General features: G+C 42.4%; 1 protein-coding gene across 1 annotated transcript in view; it reads right to left on the bottom strand.

Annotated features, from left to right (window-relative positions):
• Positions 1-22,633, bottom strand: part of LOC139747941 (uncharacterized) — a 70,623-nt gene that overhangs the window by 4,963 nt on the left and 43,027 nt on the right. The window contains exons 6-9 of the mRNA XM_071660433.1: positions 16,225-16,368; positions 15,082-15,254; positions 5,003-5,070; positions 4,303-4,386 (exon numbers count right to left, since the gene is read on the bottom strand). Of these exons, the coding sequence (XP_071516534.1) occupies positions 4,303-4,386; positions 5,003-5,070; positions 15,082-15,254; positions 16,225-16,368 (469 nt within the window). The remainder of the gene's footprint in view (positions 1-4,302; positions 4,387-5,002; positions 5,071-15,081; positions 15,255-16,224; positions 16,369-22,633) is intronic.

Raw genomic sequence — 22,633 nt, 5'->3', positions numbered from 1 at the left:
TCGATGCAACCACAAGGTGTATCGGCGGTCTGCTGGCTGACGGCTCTGGTTCAGAAGAGGTGGTGGTGGTGGTAGTAGTCGTCCTGGTGCTGGTAGAAGGTAGGGGATGGTCGTTGTGTTGGAGATGATGATGGTGATGATGTTGGTTATGGTGGTGGTGGTGGCGGCGGTGGTGGAGGAGATCACGGTAGCGATGGTGGGTGCTGGTTGTAGTGGTAGCGCTGGTTTTGAGATGCGGTGAAGAGTCGTGTTAGCGATGTTGGTGAACGAAATCTAAGAGAGAGAGAGAGAGAGAGAGAGAGAGAGAGAGAGAGAGAGAGAGAGAGCGTGAGAGTGCCCTCAGGCTACAACACTCAGTGTAAGAGACAACAGATGGCCAGGCAAGTGGGAATTTTTCCCAGTAATGTTGTGTTCCGGCCACACGACACTCCCCATCCCCTTCCTCGTCCTCCAGACAGACAGACAGACACTCAGGACGGGTAGACGCTACGGAAGACAGGCTCACCAAGAGGTATCGAGAATGGGAAAGGGGAGGTTCTCTGGGAGGGAAAGGATGGTGTTGGAAGAGAAGGAAGAGGTAAAGTGGGGCAGATGAAGCAGCAGTGGTTGAGGAGAGGAAGAGAGAGGTTAGAAGAAGAGGAGAGGAAGAGACAGAGAACGTTGAGAGGGTCGTGGGAACTCCTGTACCGCCTCAGCACCAACGAACCGGACAGTTAAAGCTCTGTCAAGCTGGACGCAGTGAACCAGGAACACTTATGCATTACTCCGTCCGTGGCATCCGTAATTATTCGTTTTATTCATCTGATCGGATGTACATTTTTCACAGAGGAAGTGTAGTATTGTCCCTCTTTCAGCTAAGACTAAGTTGCTGGGATACGAGGCAGAGAGATGGTACACTTCATCAAATATGAGAACAGGGCGCGGTGTATCATGATATGTTGGCAAATATCTAACAGGCTGGTGCATATATTACGAGGATGTCAACTCAGGAAGTTACATTGAGGTTTCTAGTGAGGGTCAGACATATGGAAGATGGCCATTACTTCTTCTTCGGTATGACGGAGGTGAGCCACGTCTTTCTATTCAGTGAGTCATATCTAGTCACTAGAGATGACCCTGTGAGTCACGTCTGGTCACTAGGGATGACCCCTGTGAGTCACATTCACCCGCTAGCTGCTCGCGAGTCACATCTGGTACCAGGCGACCACACCAGGCTGCCGATACCCCAGGATGATTCATGCACTTCTAAAAACCACTGGGGGGGGGGGACCCCTTCCCCAACTCCTTCTTCAGGCTGGGAACCGGAAATATCCAAGTTTGTTTCCCATACGAACGGTTTTTTTTTCTTCTTATATGAGTTCATAATTCATGTGAGTATAGTCTGTTGTCTTGGTTCTCTATTGTCTATTAGAGGGAAACGAACACTACGAGGAACTGTATTTGCCATGTTCTTGCAGTGTTAAACCCAGTTGCTTCTTGTCGCCAAAAAACACATCAAACGCTGAAAACGTATTTCCCCAAACGGGTGACAAATGCCTTTGATATTTCCTTTTATGTCTCAGAATTTCCGGCAAGACCTTCGAGAAACGCAAGTGAATCTTGTGTTGTGTACATAGCGAGGTAAGGGAAGCCTCTCCGTTCATGTGGTACTACACACAGGAATCCTCGCGTCACAAAGAAAACATTGGATAGCATGACAAGATGTACTTTAATATCTGGGAGAGGATAGGTACGGGAACGAGACCAATATTGTTATTGTGTCCGGCAGGATGCTTATTGTCATGGTGTTCATGAAGATTAACGCGTTGGAACGTTGGCATGGCCTACAATCACCAGAGGAGAGACCAGCGCAAGTCTCCTAAAAGCCACACACAGAGTTTATTGCCAGAGACTCATTGCAGATTTTTTTTTCTCGCTTCCGAGAACGGGCTTGCATTTCTCAGCTCCCTGTCTGACACGTCATTCCCCACACACCAGTTGAGAAGCCAGGTCATTGAGTGATTGTCTCACTCTTCACAAGCCAGTCTAACAGTCGGGTCAACGAAAGACTGTCGCTTCTCACAGACCATTCTAACTGAGAGTGTTCAGTGACTGAACGCTTCATGGCACACATGCTGACTCTACGATATGAGTACCTCATCCGTAATCACCGGCCTGACAGTCTACAGTCTACCACACAGACACAAACACACACACACACACACACACACACACACACACACACACACACATCACAATCTTTTACATCGCCTGGATATTCCACTACCCAGTCAGTTCCGCAGTCCAAAGCATGATTGTCATGCCAATCTTTCAGTTCTCCAAATGAAGCCTCAGTCTACATCACACACACAAGCCTTACAGTCCACAGTTAAAGAACTGTCTCATCCAATACACAATCTAACGATCAAAATTCCCTCCCCCCCTCCCTTCTCTCTCTCTCTCTCTCTCTCTCTCTCTCTCTCTCTCTCTCTCTCTCTCTCTCTCTCTCTCTCTCTCTCACACACACACACACACCAGTTTCAGAATCCACAGCAAACTACATGCCAATCACACCAGCTACCTCGAAAGGTTTCGTTACTGGGACGCCCAAAACACCTTAATCTAATACATCTATATTCAATACATCAAAGATTCATACACTAAGATCTAATACATCAAATTCTAACACATCTAAAGAAAATACTTCTAAATCTATCAAAATCTAATACATCTAATTTGTCGGTAGAATACTGCAATTTCCCCATCCTTGTGCCACAAATTACCGGGAAGATCGGAACACTGACAGCCAACATGATAAAAACAGCAGCCGCGAGAAGACGAGAAAACACTGAGCGTTTTTCTTATTGCCAAGTGAAACTTAAAGGAAGTCTCGTCCGAAATTGTTGATCGTTTAAAGAGAATCGTCAACGTACTGGTGTACCCCATCTGTTCGGATCTATCAGGACGCTCCAGGACCTCTCCATCCTTAACATAACAGTAGATGGAACGAGTTTTGGTATAAAACTCGGACAAAAACTGGGATGGTCACCCAAGCAGCACGGGCCAATATAATTCCTCCACGTTCGTCAGTGAGGCGTGGATCCGCTGAGGACACTCCACTCATGCTTCTTACGTCTCCCTCGACCGCAATCGTTCCTTTAGGCACCATGTTGGGTTTTAACTAAATTTCTTATATTTCCGCTAGTTCATAGCGATAATTACTTCTAGTTTGACAGCGATAAAAAGGAATTCAGTTAACTGATATGCTTATATACCTTCAATCTGTTTTCTCGAAAGATATAGATAAATCTATTTACCTTCAGTGTTAAGAAAGCAAGTCTGAATATGCCTATTGTAAACACGTATCCACCTCAGCAGACAACGTTCTGACTGTGTCACATATATTTGTCATTCCATCTCCCGCTCTGGGCTGAAAATCCCCAGAATGTTAACCGAACGATAATGACGTCAATCAAAAGGATCTGACCCAGCCACCTTGTATCAGTGAACAACGTATGTGTTGCTGTCGCCTCCTGGACTATAGGACGGAGGTAAATACAACCACGGAAAATATTCCTGGCTCGATTATAACAACTTGTATGTAAGTCAGGTAATGTTCAGCTCCGAAAAAAATAGATTTGTCAGATAATTCAAACTGTAAATCATTTCATGGGAATAGGGATACCAAGCTGTGAAGACTATAATAATGATAATGATAAAAAAATAAGGGGTTTCATGTCCGTGGTAACTGACAGTCGGTCTAGGGATGTCTGAGGTTTGGAAAAAAGGATCCAAAGATCCCATATGATCACTTCTTCTCGTAAGCAATATGTATGTCAACAGTTTCTAGAATTTTGAGAAAAAAGCAATAGGGTGTCCTCTAATTATAATTATTTTGTTTTCAAATACGTATTAGGTATCATAATGTTAATGAAATTCATTTACAGAGGTTTATCGTAGACATATGTTATGGAATCGTAATAGGTACGTGAGGAACATATGTACGATACATTCAAACTCAATATTACTCGTAGATTCTGGTCATTAAAGGTTTTGATATAAGAAACACATTTTGAGAAGTAGTCACAAGCTCATCCTGTTCTCACACATCTTCAGACATGTGGAAAGCCACGTAACAAATCACGCTTCATAGAACATAGATATCACAAAGATAACCACACATGTAGATCATTCACGGAAATAGCCATAATATGTAATCACACTGAAACAAGTAATATTACTTGATAAGATATCATACTACTGTAATCTTACTGAAGTTGTTATATCACATGAAGTTAAGATAACAATCTAGTCATAACTCACGTCCTCTGGTGACCCAGGAATCCCACGTCAGAGAGGCTGGGGAAGAGCAGAGTCCCTCCTCATACTGCTCCTTGACGTCTGGACCTGTGGTGGTAGCGGAAGGATTAGTGGTAGTGGTGGTAGTGGTGGTTGTTGTGGTGTCAGCGGTGGTGGTGGTACGAGTGATGGCCACTGATCGAATTCTGTGGTTGATGATGTAAGTCGTAATGATAATAACTGTGGTTTTGGTTCTAATCTCTTACCAGCCCAGTCCGGAAGGGGAGTAGGTCTGTGTACGAGTGTCCACGTGTGTCTGTGGTCTTATGAGTCCCTGTGTCCTCATATGTCTGTGACCGTGTGTCTGTGTCTCTGTGGCCACCGCTCAGCAGCGGATATAGATAAATTATTGCCAAGGTTTATGTTAACATATGGAACGATTTGCCAAGTAAAGTGGCTGAAAGCAGTACTATAGATACGTTTGAGAATAGACTTCATAAATGCCTCACTTTAAGTCCACGACTTACATTATTACCGATTCAAAATGAGTAAAAGCCATATTCTCTGGGCGAGAAACAGAACAAGTACAGAAGATATTTCTAATATTACTTTAAACATTTATTACAACTTACTTGAATCTTGAAATGCCAAGCAGAAATAATGCAAACAGTGTTTTTATGTTAATTATTCTAAAGTATAAACAATTACATTTTAAAAGACTTACTTATTTGGAACTCCATAACGTTGGAACTTCTCTCCTGCATCGCCAGACATGTGAAGGCCTCCGTTCCACTGTATCGGAAAATAAGACGATATCTATATACCAGTGGATCATGTGGGAGGAGGAAAGCGGGAAAATCAGAGGAAGATAGCAAGGAAGATATTACTGATTTATTTATAGTACATTCAAAGTAAGTTCTGAAATAAATGCGTCCAATTAAGAATGAAAAGAGAACTATTTCAACAATCGTCAAAGTATCAGAACTAAACACCAGAAAGCGAGGGAAAGAAGAGAACATAAACATCAGTAGTTCAAGGGTGATTTGAAGGAATACATTCTCAAGCTTCGCGACGCATGAGTTCTTGGACAAAGAAGAGAGAACACAGAGACATTATTGTAATTTATTCACCCAAGTCGTTGCCAGCCAAGGAAAACGCCTGTTGTCAGGAAACTGTGAAGTTGAGGAAGATATGGTGACCAGCACCATCATCGAGAATATCATCGCTATCTTAAGGACATTATCGAACACCACCTGACCAAGTGATGAGGTAATTTTGCTGTTGGTAAAGATTTGCTAGGCTTCAAGCTGACATGGGCTTTGGTCTTTAAGAAAAAGCCTGTTCCCTTTTGGTCCCATGTAAATAAACAGAGCCGCAGTTGACGAAAATGGGCGAAAAACAGTGGGACCTCTGGTGCTGTGTCCAGGATCATGAGTAACCTATGCAATACCCAAGTTCATTATGAAGCATTCCCACCCAAACCTCTCCTCTGTACGTTATGTACAACACTGACATCAAACTTGCTGTCATATATCTAACAGACCATCTTAAGAGATGTTAATCGTACATATGCTACTGTAGAACGCTTTAATGACTCTACATTTGTTAAAACCTCGTCTTTCTGATGATGCAAAAATCTTTTTTACAGAGCCCTCAGTCTCCTGCATATAATTCAATACTGTTCCGTATTAGCGTTCATACCATCAGTGTTCTTATGCGGCATGATGATGGCAGCGGATGTAATTTTCTGCACCACACTCAAGCTATTACTAAGTCTTATACCGGCTCAAGTTAGCGGCCGACAATGTTAGCGAAGTTGGGTAGGAGGACCAAGTCTCCGGCTGACCTGGTGCCTTGGATATCCTGGACATTGGCAGAAACACATTAGGAACCGCAGACCCTCCCCTCTCTTCCCTCCCTACTCCCGTACCTTTGAGAGGAGAGGAACTACAGATACACAAAGGAGGGAAGTATGGAAGGAGGAGGACTGATAGGGAACGGAGAATGTGGAGGGTGGAAAGATAAAAGGATGAGAAGATACAAAACAAGAGGAAGGATTAAAAAGAATAACAATAGGAAAACAGGGAAGAGAAAGAAGAAACCAGAGGAAATACAGGGGAAAAAATAAAAGAGAAGGAGGACTGACAAAGAGCGGTAAGTGTGGAAAAATGAGAGAGGAACGGATGAAGATAAGATGCATGAAGAAGGATGAACAAGAATAACAAGAGAAAAAGAATGAGGAGAAAAGAAAAAAGTATCAAAAGAATGAGCTGCAGAGGATATGATGTATAAACTGCATCAAGGCCAAGCAGACAGTGCAACAATTATCTTAAATAAGTGTGAACAAACATATGCTTAACACAGGAATGTCACGACTGTTGCGCTGGGTTTAGATACACTTTCTGACATGAGCGTTTCCGAATGTATTCAGATATGAAAGAAAGACTTTACAGCACCATGATCGAACAAGAGATGATGCCTTGACTTAATGTAGAGTTGTCGTTTGAGATGACTTCTCACGGTCCTCTATACTGACTGTCATTTTTTTTCCACCGCTGATAGATAATAATCTATCTTTATGCCTATAATTCTAGAATGTATGCAAGATCTACTTATGAACTAATTTGCAGATCTAGTCGACTATCACATCCGATTGCGTGAGATTAGAATTCTTAAGTCTTTCTGTCATGTAAAGGTCAGGATGGAAGGTAAGCTTATTATTGCCACCACCTCGTCACGCAGGCGCTGGCTACACCTGCTGGGTGTAGTTGGTTAGTTGGCAGGTGTGGTAGGCGGCCAAGCAGCAAGTGTGGCACAGGGTGAAGTCCCGGGTTCTGTGTATATCCTCTATGTAATCATTTTGTACGTCTGCACCTATGTATATGCCCGTGTGTGGCTGTGCAAGTATATGTATGTATCTATATGTGTATCTGTGTATGTGTTATATATGTATGTATTTGCACATAACGCCTCGACCATCCTGTAGGTGGAACACCATGCAACCCTGGCACGAGGCAGATACTGCCACCTATAATGTCGTGTGAGACCTGCAATCGAGTCGGCTTTCGTATTAAGTCCCTCCTTCATATATATGATTTTCCGCAATAATTTTCTTTGATGCATCTCTTTTTACAACACACTTCCTTTCCTTCTTCACGCTTTCGTCATACGCAGTGTAACACATGATTCGTTAAACCCGGAGATCACGAACTCGTTTTTCGGTAGTAATTCTATGTTCAACGATGAAATATTTCGACAGATAGGAGCTGATATGACTGATACGACGCGCTGTAAATTTTCTTTCGTCTCCAGATTCTGGTCGTTGAGCCGTGGTAAGTATACTGTGAGGTGACTCTTGTCTTGTGTCACCAGGTGTTTCATTCAGCCGTTTGTCACGTGATTATTCCTGTGAAATGTATTCTGGTTCGCCAGCAACAGACAGACGGACAGACACATAAACTCGACCAGAGGTAAAGCCAGACACACATACACACAGACAATATATGATAATAATAACAATAATGATAATAATAATAATAATGATAATAATAATGATAATAATAATAATAATAATAATAATAATAATAATACTAATAATAATAATAATAATAATAACTATAAAACCTCCAAATATCGTTAGAATACAGAGTAAAATCTTACTGTATCAACATTATAGTATGGGTCAAGCTTCAAGATATCGCTGACCCACTAGACGCCGAGTCTGTTTTGCTACACCAAAGAATTAATATTCGCCCTGGCTTTTACGGGCGAGTCTTACAGGAAACGCAGCAATTTACACAAGGAGTGGTGGCGGCGATTTAAAAAGACGGGTTGTAAAAAAAACCTTGGGTAATGGTTACACAGGATTCAACGTCCAGAAGTCTGAGACACAAGTAACTTCATCTGATAATCCTCGTTCTATTTAAGTCTTTTTATCACACTTTTAAAGTTATCGTATAACCTTGCAATCGTAATTCTTTTACATCAAAGTTTTATTATTCTCTCTGATAATTAGCCTGATGACGCAATCATTGCACCTTGAAAATTATTCTCAGTATCCTTGAACTCGATGATGTATTCATAAAGTTATATCGTATAGGCAAGAGGGATGACATTATCGTAAACACTGCATCCCTCGTTGTATGCATATCAGCAACCTTCGTACTCTTGCACATACCAAAGTACCCTTACGATGATTATCGTACCGCTAACAATAACTAACGTACTTCTGCCGTTGTGATCGTGTCCAGACAGTGTACCTGTTGCCATTATCGTACCCCGGCAGCGTGTCTGCGGAAACGGAAGCTGTGTGTTGGTAAGTGTTTATGACCGCTCGCGGCCAATACTGGCGCCTGATGCTCCCCACCTACACCCTCCCTCACTCCACAGGGTGGATTTAAACTCCCACTGCTGGGCCGTTAATGTTACCAGCTCCTTCACTCCCTCCCTCGCTGCGTTTGTTGCCTTTATGAACGCCCTCTGACCACCCTTGAAGCCCCACTGCGATGCTCGTGTTGAAGGTCTCCAACTCTTGTACTGGACTGAACAGGTGAAGGTATTCATCTATCTATCTAACTATCTATCTATCCATGTGTATGCTCGTGTAGGAGAGTGGCGGGTGACAGAGCCAGGAGGAGGAGGAGGAGGAGGAGTGTGGGAGGAAAGTTATCAAATACAGTGAAGATTTCTTATCGGAAAGGTAAGATGTATGTGCGAGTAGGAGGGTGGAAGGTTGGGTGGCTCCCGGCGATGGTGGGTCTACATCAAAGGTGTGTGATGTTACCATGGCTGTTTAATCTGTTCATGAACCGGGTGGTTAGGGAGGAATATACTATATATATATATATATATATATATATATATATATATATATAGTATAAAACTTCAGTACATTTTTCCAAGGATCCCGAAGCTTCGAGGTTACACATCACTATGAAGCAGGGTAATGATGGACTCTTTTTGGATGGTGAAGGTCCTTCATAAAACTTTACTCTTTTTTAGTTTCTTTCACTGCGTAACTACAAGTCGGCGGAGCCTAATAACGCACACACACACACACACACACACACACACACACACACACACACACACACACATACACAATAGAATACACACACAGACACACACACATTGATAGATAGACATATAGATAGATAAACAGATAGATAGCAGTAGTCATCAATAAGTTAATCATATCTAGTTTCCACTTTTGACAATGATTCATGGAATCCCCGGAGGGTATTTCCAGATGCGGTCGCGTCAGTCTAAAAGCTCTGGAGTTTGGCCAGGTTCTCCTAGCTGATAGTCTCCTAACGCTAGAGGCTCTAGAGAACTATAGGGCTTACTTGGATAATATCCACTTGGTTCTAGAGCCTCTAGAGAGGAGGTGAGCTCACCTAATCAGGCTTGGTGCTGGGTGGCTGGTTGGCTGTTCCGGACCCCTGGTCGCACCTGCCCTGGGTAATTCACCAATTCGATCCGTTGAAAAACTTGTGAAATGTTTCGTCCTGGGAGTGACTGTTCCGCCTACCCTGCGTGAGCGAATACTGGAGGAAATGAGCAGGGTACTGGGGCGCCGGGATGCTACGGAAGTGACAGTATGGGAGGAAGGTAGTTAGGTGGAGAGGTGCGACAGGTCCTGGGGCCTAATGATGACTCGTAGTTAGTACCCTCTCTCTCTCTCTCTCTCTCTCTCTCTCTCTCTCTCTCTCTCTCTCTCTCCCTCTCTCTCTCTCTCTCTCTCTCTCTCTCTCTCTCTCTCTCTCTCTCTCTCTCTCTCTCTCTCTCTGTGTGTGTGTGTGTGTGTGTGTGTGTGTGTGTTAAAGAACTCCGCTAGCACGAGGTTCCATCGCGATTGTAAAGTCACATTTCGCAGGGCTGTGCCAGTGGGAATGCGGTCTCGTCAAAGAACGTGTCGCTCCACAGGAGTTCATCAGTTCCCTGCTATCTGGACTACAGAAACGTTCTTAAAGGTTCTGGGTAACACCAGGACCCCTTATTAGAATGGCATCCTGGGGTAATCAAAATGAATGACATATATACATATATATATATATATATATCCCTGGGGATAGGGGAGAAAGAATACTTCCCACGTATTCCCTGCGTGTCGTAGAAGGCGACTAAAAGGGAGGGGAGCGGGGGGCTGGAAATCCTCCCCTCTCTTTTTTTTTTTTTTTTTTTTTCCAAAAGAAGGAACAGAGAAGAGGTCCAGGTGATGATATTCCCTCAAACGCCCAGTCCTCTGTTCTTAACGCTACCTCGCTATCGCGGGAAATAGCGAATAGTATGAAAAAAAAAAAAAAAAAAAAAAAAAAAAAATATATATATATATATATATATATATATATATATATATATATATATATATATATATATATATATATATATATATATATATATTATCTTTAACACTCGATCACTGATTATCTATATATTCTCCTTCATCTCCACCCTCCCACCCTATTTTCCCTTCAAATTACTTGTTGGTAATCATCTCAAATTACTGTCATCCGATTGGCTACTGGGAGCAGGTAATTTGGGCCGTGGATGATGACGTGGAGGGTTATCCTCGGCCGCTCATTGGCTTAGGGAGGCACGTGGCGGTTTAAGTTGGTTCGCGCGTCTTGGTGAGGACGTCATGTTGAGCGTTGGAGACTCCATCACCCAAAGGGATGAGACACGCATCCTATTATTATCTGAACTACCTTCCTTTCAATGCCCGGGCGTCCACTGCTCAGCTTCCTCTCCCAGGGATGTGGGATAATAGGACTTCCCGGATAGTAAACTGCTCTGGGCTGGGACGATACTAACGGTACGATAGTTCACGACCATCAGCCAATACGAGGTTAACTGAAGAGTAAAATTACTCCAATAACACGTAGATACTGGACGCCATACGCACGCTAGACTCTACATGAAAACATAATTTTTGGTCCATCAGACAGTAAATGATACTTGGTTGTTTAATATAGTGCCGATCGTGAACAGGAGACAAACTATAGACAGTACACCACCATGAGACATCACCGTCAAATTGGACGGTGGATGGGAAGTGTCTGGTTACTGGACAGTTCCAGGATCCAGAAAGTGGAGGTTTTATTTGGTATTATATTTTGTGCTGATGCACTACTTTTCTTACAGCATCATAACAAAATAAATCACTATCATACGCTTACCTAATTGCATTATTTGCTTATTCGTCTCGAAATTTGCACTACTGGATTACGACTCACAAAGCAGTGAAATCTCCAAATTCTCTATAAATAATACGGTAACACAGTATTGCATCGATGGATCACTATTTCCCTGGCACTGAAATGACAAAGCTTTTCGAATAGTGGGATTTTTCACCCTGCCACGCCTCTATATTTTTCATTACTACTTACTTCACGGTATATTCTCTCAGGTTATTGAATTTCGCTACTTAGAATATATACAGTGCACTGCTGAACTATAAGGAACCGTCATTAAAGCTTCAAAATACTCTATACAATGTAGAAAAACTTTGGCACTAAACGCTTACTATTTAAGAATGAAGACCACCAAATATTTTAAAAAGATGTATAAAGGTAATAAGTCTATTTTATTATAGGACTTCATCATTGATCCATTATTTCTATCAATCCCTAAAGGTCACTTATAGATCAATATTTTGACACTGAAACATCTGAATGTTTTAGTAAAAGGCAAACATTATCCACAAAATAAGTTTTCATTATTGGATTACTACTTACTTTCTGTTGAAATCACCACAAAATGTTAATGCTGTTAGATTACTACTTACTTAGCATTGAAATTTCCAACTCTCTTCTGATCATGACATTATCAACCCAGACTCATTTTTGTTTTAATGATTACTAATTACCTGACATTGGAGTCTCTAGATATTTAAGATAACTCAGTTTTTGAAATATATGACGAACTCACGCGCGCGTGTGTCCATTGTTGGAACGCTACTCTCTTCTCGTTGAAATTCCCAGGATGTGATATGACTACTGAGCATGAATTTCTTAGTACCATAAGTCATGCATCTCTACGTCTTTGTTATAACTTCTCATGGATGAATGAACAGAAATTCAAGGCTGATTATAAATAACTAGAGAACTGCTAATCTAGAGCGCTGAGTACGTGTTAGACGTCTCATGATACGATTTTCTCAATTTTTTACTCCTCCAAGTAACTTTTAGATGAAGTTTCAGTTTGAAATTAGATAATCATATCCTGCCACGCGACCTTCTTCACACCAGAACTACGGCGGGCGTCCCAGGTGTAGGGGAGAGGTAGGGGAAGTGCTGGTGGGGGAGAGGAATCAAAGGGGGATTTACTAGTGAGCGGAAGATGGGTTAACTTGAGGCCAGTAAATGTAGGGTCAGGATGGAGGCTAGGCTTGGGACGTTGTAGGGGACGAGGATGTGAGAGAAGTGTGTCGTGGGATGGTAATGGGGGCAGGGGGATGGTGTTGGTGATGGGGAGGATGTTAGAGATGGGAAGGATGTTGAAGGTGGGGAGGAGGATGTTGGTGGTGTGGAGGATGCTTATAATGGAAAGGATGCTGGTGATGGAGGGATGTTAATGGAGAAGATGATGGTAATGGGCAGAATGTTGATGATGTGAGAGGCTAGAAAATAAGAAGTGATGTTGGAGGGAGAGGGGGAGAAAATAAGGACACTGGTTGTCGAAGACTCAGGTATCTCTGTTTAATGTACCTAGGTATTCGTAAATATCTGTCTCCCTGTATGCATACCTACCGCCCCGTTTATCTGTCTATCATTTACCTATTTATATATGTATCTATCCATGTATATGTCTGTTTGTATGCACACATAGCAATGAACCAGCCCACATTTTCGTAACTCACCAGCAATAAGAAAATAGTCCTGGTTTACGTATGGCAAACCTATGAGACAGTATGACACTTCTATCTTTCCGTCATTTTACAATCCTCCCCATTCATTTTTATACCCTCCTCAGCCCCATTTTCCCTCTTCTCCCTTGGCTACCTTCGAGCCGGAAGGGCGTTACTCCACAAGACGACCCGGTAGCCACTAAATACCTAACTACCAATAACTACCCAGCCACTTATCTCTAACAACAATTGACTGTAAAATCCTCCGCTCTTCCGTTTTTTTATCATCCCAACCAAAGGAACGTGATGTGCTGCGTGACTTGACTGCTCGTTCACAGGCCAATGATCTGATTGGTCATCCAGACCAAAACTCGAATTACTTTAATGGAGACTTTCCACTTTTAGCTATCGTAACCATGCAGGGTATACGTGCAGTCAGAGAGAACATTTTTAAAATTCATACGTAGGTTAATTTGTTAACATGTAAGGTTTTACAAATGTATATAGAATAGAAACTAATTCAAGATCAATGTAAAGTGATGAAAAATCTATGTACAGTATCATCTACAGTGACAGGAGGTTAGGAAATTAGATTATTACTAATATTATCCATTTCTTCGAAACATATGAAGAAATAGATGATATTTTCATGTTTCCTATCAACGGTAAGATATTCACAGTACAACAAACAAATGGAAATATAAAAAGAAAACAATCAAACGTCGACAAGAAACAAAATTCGACAAAAACATTTCATTAATATCAAATAAAGTTTTCTACATACACATATATATGTGTACAAACATACAGCCATACACTCATGTGGGTGTGTATTGTATGCACTTGCTCGTGTCTACCTTCCATTACACACAAAACACAGGAGCAAAACACTGCGGTTCACACGCTCAGGAAGCCCTTGACCTGACCAAGGTCAGCCGAGTTCCCGTGACAGACTCTGGATAGAGAGGGAGGCGTGGCAGAAGGCGCGGCAGGAGACCCCACCCACAGGTTGTTTAATGGAGATGAATGCTTGGCTGCGTGGCTTCTCACTATTCTTTGTCCCACAGCTGTGGGCACTGTGGGTGTGGTCGTTGGAAGGCTATGACGTCAGGACGCAGGGAGCGTACGTGCGTGTGTGCGTGCGTGCAGGAAGGGCGGGGTTGTGATGGGTGGGAGGTGGTCGGAACAGCAGAGGAAGGAAGTGTAGGGAGCTTAAAGGGATGGCTCGGAATGCAAGAGAAGGAAATGGCAGGGAGGTTGAGGGTGGGGAAAGGGAGTTAAGACGAAGAAAAGGAAGAGGGATGGAGAGAGAGAGAGAGAGAGAGAGAGAGAGAGAGAGAGAGAGAGAGAGAGAGAGAGAGAGAGAGAGAGAGAGAGAGAGAGAGAGAGAGAGAGAGAGAGAGAGAGAAAGAGAGAGAGAGATAAACATTGGTAAAATTCATATAAACGAACGAAGCGGAATATTGCATAATGAAATGGTGAAAAGGAGAGAAACAAATGTGAAGATATCAAGAAGATATCCATACCTAATGCACGAACAGACAGAGAGAGAGGCTCTCTATCCTGACTATATCTTTATAGTCAACAAATGATCAGAAGCGGAGACCGAGTAATAAACAGCAAACACTGATGCCATCTCCCTCAGTGCTCACAGCTACCGATCTCATGGAATACATTACCCAGGTCTACATCATCGTCGGAACCCTGACTTACAGCCAATATCCTAAGCGCCATCTGCGCCCATGATGTTGTTAACATCCACGAAACATCCAGCGAAAAACATCTTTCACAACACTGACTAAAGGATTGTATTCTCGCACTCCTTATCACACAGCTACAACATTAATACCAACAACACACCACGCAAATACCCATCCACAACATCATCATCATCAGTGACATCACCAACATCCCTCACAACACATCGTCAGCTCCAACACCAGCACCCTACTCACCACTGAGACTGAGTGTAAACTGGAACCAGACCAGCGATTTCGGTGTCCAGGCAGAAGACTCGGTAGGTCTTGTAACTGTGGAGGTCAGTGTAGGTGGCCAGGTTCCCTTCCACCAGCAGGTTCTCCCACTGACCCTGAGCCCACTCTGGGAACGTACATTTCGCAGATGCAGCCTGGAAGGAAAGTGGGCGAGAAGTAAGAGAGAGGGACGTAACGAGGAGAGAGAGAGAGAGAGAGAGAGAGAGAGAGAGAGAGAGAGAGAGAGAGAGAGAGAGAGAGAGAGAGAGAGAGAGAGAGAGAGAGAGAGAGTAGGTTTGAGAAGAGAGGGAATTGCAATAGGTAAGAGCAACGAAAGATGGGATCTGAAGGAAAAACCGAGAGAAGAACAAAAGAAGAGAAAGAAAAAGAACGATGGGGAATAGATAGAAGATGGAAAGAGGACTTAGAGACAGTGCAAAGGGAAAAGGTAAAGGGAAAGGGGTGAGACTAGGAACAAGGTGGGCGGGGGAGGTGGTGGGGAAGATGAAGGAAGGAAATAGAGGAGATTAAGCTGAGAGATGTTTGACGCCGCAGGTATGACAGGAGACGGTGAGGACTGAATGGTGGTACAGGAAATATATACAATATGAAATAAAGTCTCTCATTTGAACTTTATGTAAAAAGAAAGAAAACTGATTATAAGATAAGAACAAGGGAAGACTTCAAGAGATCCAGTGAAAATGATGTTAAGAATGGGATGATATGATAAAGTAAATACTGAATAAAACTAAAAATAAAAAGGAGAGTAAATTATGAGGCAAAGATGAAGACTATAAATATTACAAGTTCTCTCTCAACACAATCATATAAAGAGAGGTCAACACTCAGCTGTATTCCCATCAGTACAAAGGCACACCCACAGACACAACAGCCAAATTCAAATCATAAGTAAACAAAATAAAATTCTTCCAACTTACCCAAAACATCATTAAAGATAAAAAGCGAACGTATATTAAATCAGATAAGATCAGGTAAATACAACAAAGTGGTTGCATCTGTGTCGGCCTCTGTGATTATGAAAAGGTGAAGGAAAATTCTCTGTCTCGACCCTTGCAAGAGGGCAAGGGTGGAGAGGTGGCAACAATTGGGTGGTGGGTAAGTTACCTCAGGCACGGGCGGTTTGGGCGGTGTGGGCGTGAGTACCAGGGTCTCGTATCCCACCCAGGCTGAGTGTAGCTTGTTGAAGCAGGTAGAGTCGTGGGAGAGCGAGAGATGGACGCGCCCGGTCTCTTCTTCCACTTCATACATCTGGAAGACAATATGTAGTCTTCTCACTACCTGATGTATAGAATTAGCACATGTACCTTGTGGATGTGTGTGTGTGTGTGTGTGTGTGTGTGTGTGTGTGTGTGTGTGAGGTTTGTAGCGTCTTAAAATGATTAATTAGTCGGACCCTTTGATGGAGTTGGCAGGTCCCAGCCGGAGAGACGGAACAATAACAAGGATCCCGGTAGTATCAAGTTCACTTGTCTTTCCCAGGTGCAATTTTGGCAATATTTTGAGTTGCAATAAATGGACCTTTTGACCAGTACTATAAAAAAAAAGAAGACAATCAGAGAAACAGCCAGGAACAAGGAAGAGTAAACGAAACAATTTTCTGAATCCAGGATTTGAAAGACTATTGTATTGGTGTATCCGAAGTCAGTGGGTTTGTTTGTATGACTGTTCCCCTGTAAAGTGTCTGCCATTGGTCCCAGGGTCCACACAGAGGGAATCAAAGTGTAGTTTGTACCCCCAGATCCCAGTCTGGAGCAGAGAGGAGGTCAGCGCCCCTTCGTACCTACGTTTATCTACTACGAAAGGCTGGAACGTCTTGATTTTTGGCTCGAAGGGTTCAAGATCCTACAGTTTTCTTAATGACCTAAATAAAAGGTCATGAAACCGAAGCACTTCAGTCAAGGAAAGGTTATGAATCGCAAGTCAATCAGGCGGGTCCCGCTGACGGATAATTGAAAAAGAAACCCACCTGGACGTGCCTCACAAAAAGAAAATTGCAAATAATACAAACTTGAGATCCTGAGAGCATGACAGGGTCAACGTACGCACTGCAGACGATAAAGATAAAAAGAAACGAAAAAAACGCCTGTGAGGTAGCGAGTCTTGTGTTGGACAAATCAGCGTAGAAATTCGGAACCTCAGCGTGAACACATCCCGGACGAGAAAAGTCTACAGAAAGGCATTAGCGACGCTCCACGGTACGTAATTATAATGTTTACAAGGCTTTTTGCCACTTTGTCTGGTTGTGTAGGTAAGGTCAGGGCGTATTCTGCCGACATGGGTTAAGTTGGAGGTGTATTTTACCATAGCAGGAGCTCTTTTGTTGATGGTAGACTGGTGGAGTACTCTACTGTGGTGGGGGCGTAGGTCAGACCCAGGCTGGCTGTTTAGTGTTCTTTTCAATTCTAGAAATATGGCTTAGGTTGAGTGTATTCAACCGTGTCGAGTGAGTACGTTAGGTTGGGCGCATTCTACCATTTTGGGTAGACAGAGTAGATTACGTTGGTATATTTCATTACGTTGCGTACGACATAAAACAGAGACCTACTCTGCAATGCTTCTTGTGTAGGATAACTGTCTACTGATGTTTTGTTTTCTACGATTTAAGATGTTTTACCAAGCTAAGTATTCCGGGAGTAAGGGTCAAGAGCTATTTCATCGCATAAGACACTGAAGTTGGGTGTGTTTCAATATATTTCGATTAAGTCAGGGTTTAATCTGCCTTGGGAACGCTTTGACATAGGGCCACTTCCAACGTTGTCTGCATTTATAATTCATCGCTTTATAATCTTAACAACAAACAATAATCAAGCGTCTATAATTGTCGACATGTACTGTCTTGATATAGTTTCTTTGATGACCTCAGCCAAACCGGGTAATCGTTTTCATAATAACCCGAATCGGAATCCGGATTTCTGGTCTGTCATGACCCTATGATCAGGGCGCATTCTACCATGCTCCATCATTAGGTAATTTCGGGGGCATTCCACCATGCTGAGTTTCTGGGTAACGTACGTGTTGTCTTGTTGATTTACTAACCACTTGTTTTGTGTAGTAAATCTATATAATTCGTTTGTCGTTACCATCCACCCTCGTATAAGTTTGTCTGTCCCTGATAAATGTAAATGACAATAAATTTCATAAATGATTCCGTGCCAGTTGATAAAACGACTATACATTTAGACATGATGATGATATCTAACTTTAATACAACCTAACATATGAGAGAGTTTTATACTATACACGCACTTACATACACATGAAGACTCAGGCAAAGATAGACATACACACACACACACACACACACACACACACACACACACACACAAGTCTACATAAAGGTTCACATGTATCCCCCGTACAACAGTGATAACTGAAAATAAAGGAGAGTACAAACTAGCAGTCTAGATAATCATACAACACACCAAAGGTTCTTAACAGATACTATGGTAAGAAATGGAGAGAGAGAGAGAGAGAGAGAGAGAGAGAGAGAGAGAGAGAGAGAGAGAGAGAGAGAGAGAGAGAGAGAGAGAGAGAGACAGAGAGAGAGAGAGAGACAGAGAGAGAGACAGAGAGAGAGAGAGAGAGAGAGAGAGAGAGAGAGAGAGAGAGAGAGAGAGAGAGAGAGAGAGAGAGAGAGAGACAGAGAGAGAGACCGACACTGAGGACGGTAAAGTATCTCGAGATGGGTGAGAAAAAAGACGGACATTTCCGTCAAAATGGCACCGCAAGACGGAAGGACAGAGGCAAAGAACCTGCCACTCAGACAGACAGCCAGCCAGACAGATTGCGTCACGACCACTCAGGAAACGCAGCAGACACGGCAAATACGAAACAAAAACGACAAAAAAATGTCTGTCCCTTAAAGAGCCAGAAGAGTGGCCAGACAGACACCTTGAGACGCCACAAGACAGACAGAAGGAAAAGAAAGTAATACTGGCATCAGACACACCCATACTCAGAGTCAGACGGGTTGACTAGACAGACACACACCACAGGACGGACAAGGTAGACGGAGAGACAGACAAAAGGCTAGTACCACTCAGGGACCTAGACGGATGAACAGACAGAGACAATCAGGAGCATCAGTGGACAGACAAAGCCCCACTGCCACTCAGACAAGCAGACAGACAGCTGATGGCTGGAGTGTCCTGATCTCTCCCGTGGCAGGCCAACCGTGAGAGAGAGAGAGAGAGAGAGAGAGAGAGAGAGAGAGAGAGAGAGAGAGAGAGAGAGAGAGAGAGAGAGAGAGAGAGAGAGAGAGAGAGAGCACAGGAGACGACCTGAGTTGCATTCATTAAAATTCGTGACTCGACTTCTGCTTTTTCTGGTGGACTCGTAGATCTGTTCTATAAATATACGTCAAGCTGAATTAAGTCTTCTTCATGAATCTCAAATTTGTGATTAGATACTGAAGATTCTAAAATCATCTGTTCCTCCGTTGAACGATGAAGTTTCGGTCGAATATTTGTAGCTTTGAATATTCTGACAAAGAAATATTTCCGTTCAGAAATAGATGACTATAAATTAATGATACTTCATTATCTCTGAATATTTATTAAATATTTCATCGGCTTCGTTTCTCGGTTTTCTAGTGAATGTCATGATGTCTAGTATATAATTTCCACTTGCTATTTGGTCTCTGACGACTTTCTTTAAAGAAATTCATGAATGACTAACGTTACCTGAATGTTGTGAACCTAAAGACTGAAACACCAACAGAAACCAACAGACTCAGCCACTAACAGGTTTCCCCAGACTCGGTCAGCAACACGAAGCTAGCACACGTGTCAGGCTGGCCCCTTCCTCCTACTTGCTTCGTCCTGTGACAAGAAGTTTTGATACCATGAACATCCTTTCCTTCCTCCCTCCTAATATGTCGTCTTTCCCAGACAGACGCTCAAATTTACTCCTCCCTCCTCCCCCACCTTTCCGTCCCTAGGGCCCTGAGCAGCCCCCTGGCGGAACGTCAAACGACCGGGGGGCGGGGGGGGGGGGTTGTAACGACAAGGTAGTCACAGTGTGACGGGACGACCGACCTGGACACAGCAGCTGTTGTGACGTGCGCTACTGTAGATCATGTATGACTTTCCCATTCTGCGGCTTGGTAGGGCGGTGTCGCCCGGCCTCTGTGGTTTACTCATGTATGTACCTATAAGTGTGTTGCCTCTCTCTCCATATATATATATATATATATATATATATATATATATATATATATATATATATATATATATATATATATATATATGAGTAACTTTAAGTCAGTTCGTTACAGTTCGTAAGGTATAGACAATTTTCAGAAACTGGCTTCCACCCTCAAAATCCTCATACAAACAGCGTCATTTAGGAACCTTCTGAGTGAATATATATATATATATATATATATATATATATATATATATATATATATATATATATATCGAAGAATTGTGTATAAAAAGGTTCATTCATTAAAATGGTTGAGTTTAACTCTGATGAAGTTTTGGAGAGAGCACAGGCTACATCTTCTTTTCTGTAACTGTTAATTTTTGTCTTGTATCATAAGTAAGATGACGGAGGAGAGGTTGACAACATACCATAAGGATGACAACTTCCAGACTTTTATCTTAACTTCCTCATTACCTCAGCCTACACAGATGAGGAGACGTTGTGAGGCAGGGTTCAACACATCAGGGGGCCAACAGGCGCGAGATTGAACGTAAACAGTTCATAAGAGGCGATCAAAGAGGAGGAAGAGGAAGAAGGAAAAAAATGGTCGAAAAGGCTTCAATAAAACAAAGAGGAGGAAGAACCGAGCCTGCTGGGCAGCCATGAAGCACGTCCTCTACTAACAGGAAGGAATCAATTCTTGCTAATAACAACCCCAGGTATCTATACGCCATGTTTGTAATCGTAAATTTTAGAGCAATGAATAGCTCGGGCAATGCTCAGGACATGATGGACCTCAGTAATTCCCTGAAGATAAGAAAATGTCGTAAAAAGCAGATATTTGTGCAGGATTCTGCTGACAAAACACGTAAGAGTTCTGTGACCGATCCTAGCCTTTCACCGAAAACGCTGACGGTAACTTTGAAAAGTTTTACGCCGGTGTTTGGAATGCGATCCTGGATACACCATATCTGCCCTTTCCATAGATATAATGATAACAATAAGTACAATATTATAGTTGTGAGTGATTGAGTCATACGACTTCAAGCCTGGTATAGTCAAGAGTGTGGAGCAGCCCATCGGACGCGTTACAAGGTGCAGACACTGACCGGATGTGGTGAGGAGGCATGACGTCACACAGCCGGGGTTTTCAGGGCTGCGACACACTGCAGTGTGGCTTTCCCCCCAGCCAACCATACCTCTACGCTTCCTACATCAACTACGAGCAACGTGAAATAATGTTCCTGCTTTCCACACCACCTCCGAGCTTACATGATCTACTTTCCGTAGATATGAACGTTGCTGAACTTAGGAATTCGTGAAAATTTGTGGGAAGCCATGCTTGGCGTCTGAACCTCTCATAATTACTAATAAAATCGGTAGAGAGTCAAGAATATAAGCTTAAATAAATGCCAGACAGATGCACAGAATATAGCAACACACTTATGCACACAGTCAAATAATACGTGTACATAAAGGAGGTCACTGGATTTCCTCATTCAAAATTGTTGGTTAAAAAACTGAACATAAATCATCCATGGGAGGAAATCATCAAAATGTCACGACAGAAATGACTGATTTCATCCTCAGGTGTTGCAAGGATGCACTTACCCAGCCAGCAGGAAACCAGTTTGTTGCTAATGCGGAAACGATGAATTTTTGGGCTTCTTAAAGTTGATCTTATGACTATGGTATATATATATATATATATATATATATATATATATATATATATATATATATATATATATATATATATATATATATATATATATATATATATATATCAAATTTCAAAAAACTACATTCATTGAGACAAAGAAATGGGATTAACAAAGGAGATAAAGGAAATTTCAGTAGTTTCCAAACAGAAACAATGAAAGTACCTTTGAAAAACAAAAACAATGTTTTTGTGGCCAAGATGGCATGAGTAATGGAGTCCCTCATTATCAGCACAACTCAAATGGTCATAAAATCTCATAAATGACATAAGAGGTTCAGTAATAAGGAGCATCTCCCTCTCATTCTGCTGAAGTCTTTGACTAACGCCTCTAAACCTTTAAAGTTGCCAAGATATCAAACACAGGAATGCAAGAAACCAGAAAATGCGTATGATCTAAGGAGATACACCACAGAGGTGTAGTTCCCGTCCAGTATCCAATATTTCTTCATAATCCAGCTCAACAGTTCTCAGGCATGTCCCGGAAGCATTTCTGTTAGTGTAGCTGAGATGGTCGACTGTGTGGAACATGAGGAGAGTCTGTTGTGAGCATCAAACCCAATATCGACGTCAGGTGGGGGCTACGTTGTGGGTCATGGCTAAAATGAGCGTCCGCCTCCGTTTTTGTTTTTTTCAGGTTAAATT

The sequence above is a fragment of the Panulirus ornatus genome, chromosome 71 (assembly GCF_036320965.1).
Source record: "Panulirus ornatus isolate Po-2019 chromosome 71, ASM3632096v1, whole genome shotgun sequence".
NCBI classification, from domain to species: Eukaryota; Metazoa; Arthropoda; class Malacostraca; order Decapoda; family Palinuridae; genus Panulirus; species Panulirus ornatus.
The sequence above is the reverse complement of the archived record's forward strand: the minus strand, read 5'-3'. Positions and strand labels throughout refer to the sequence as shown.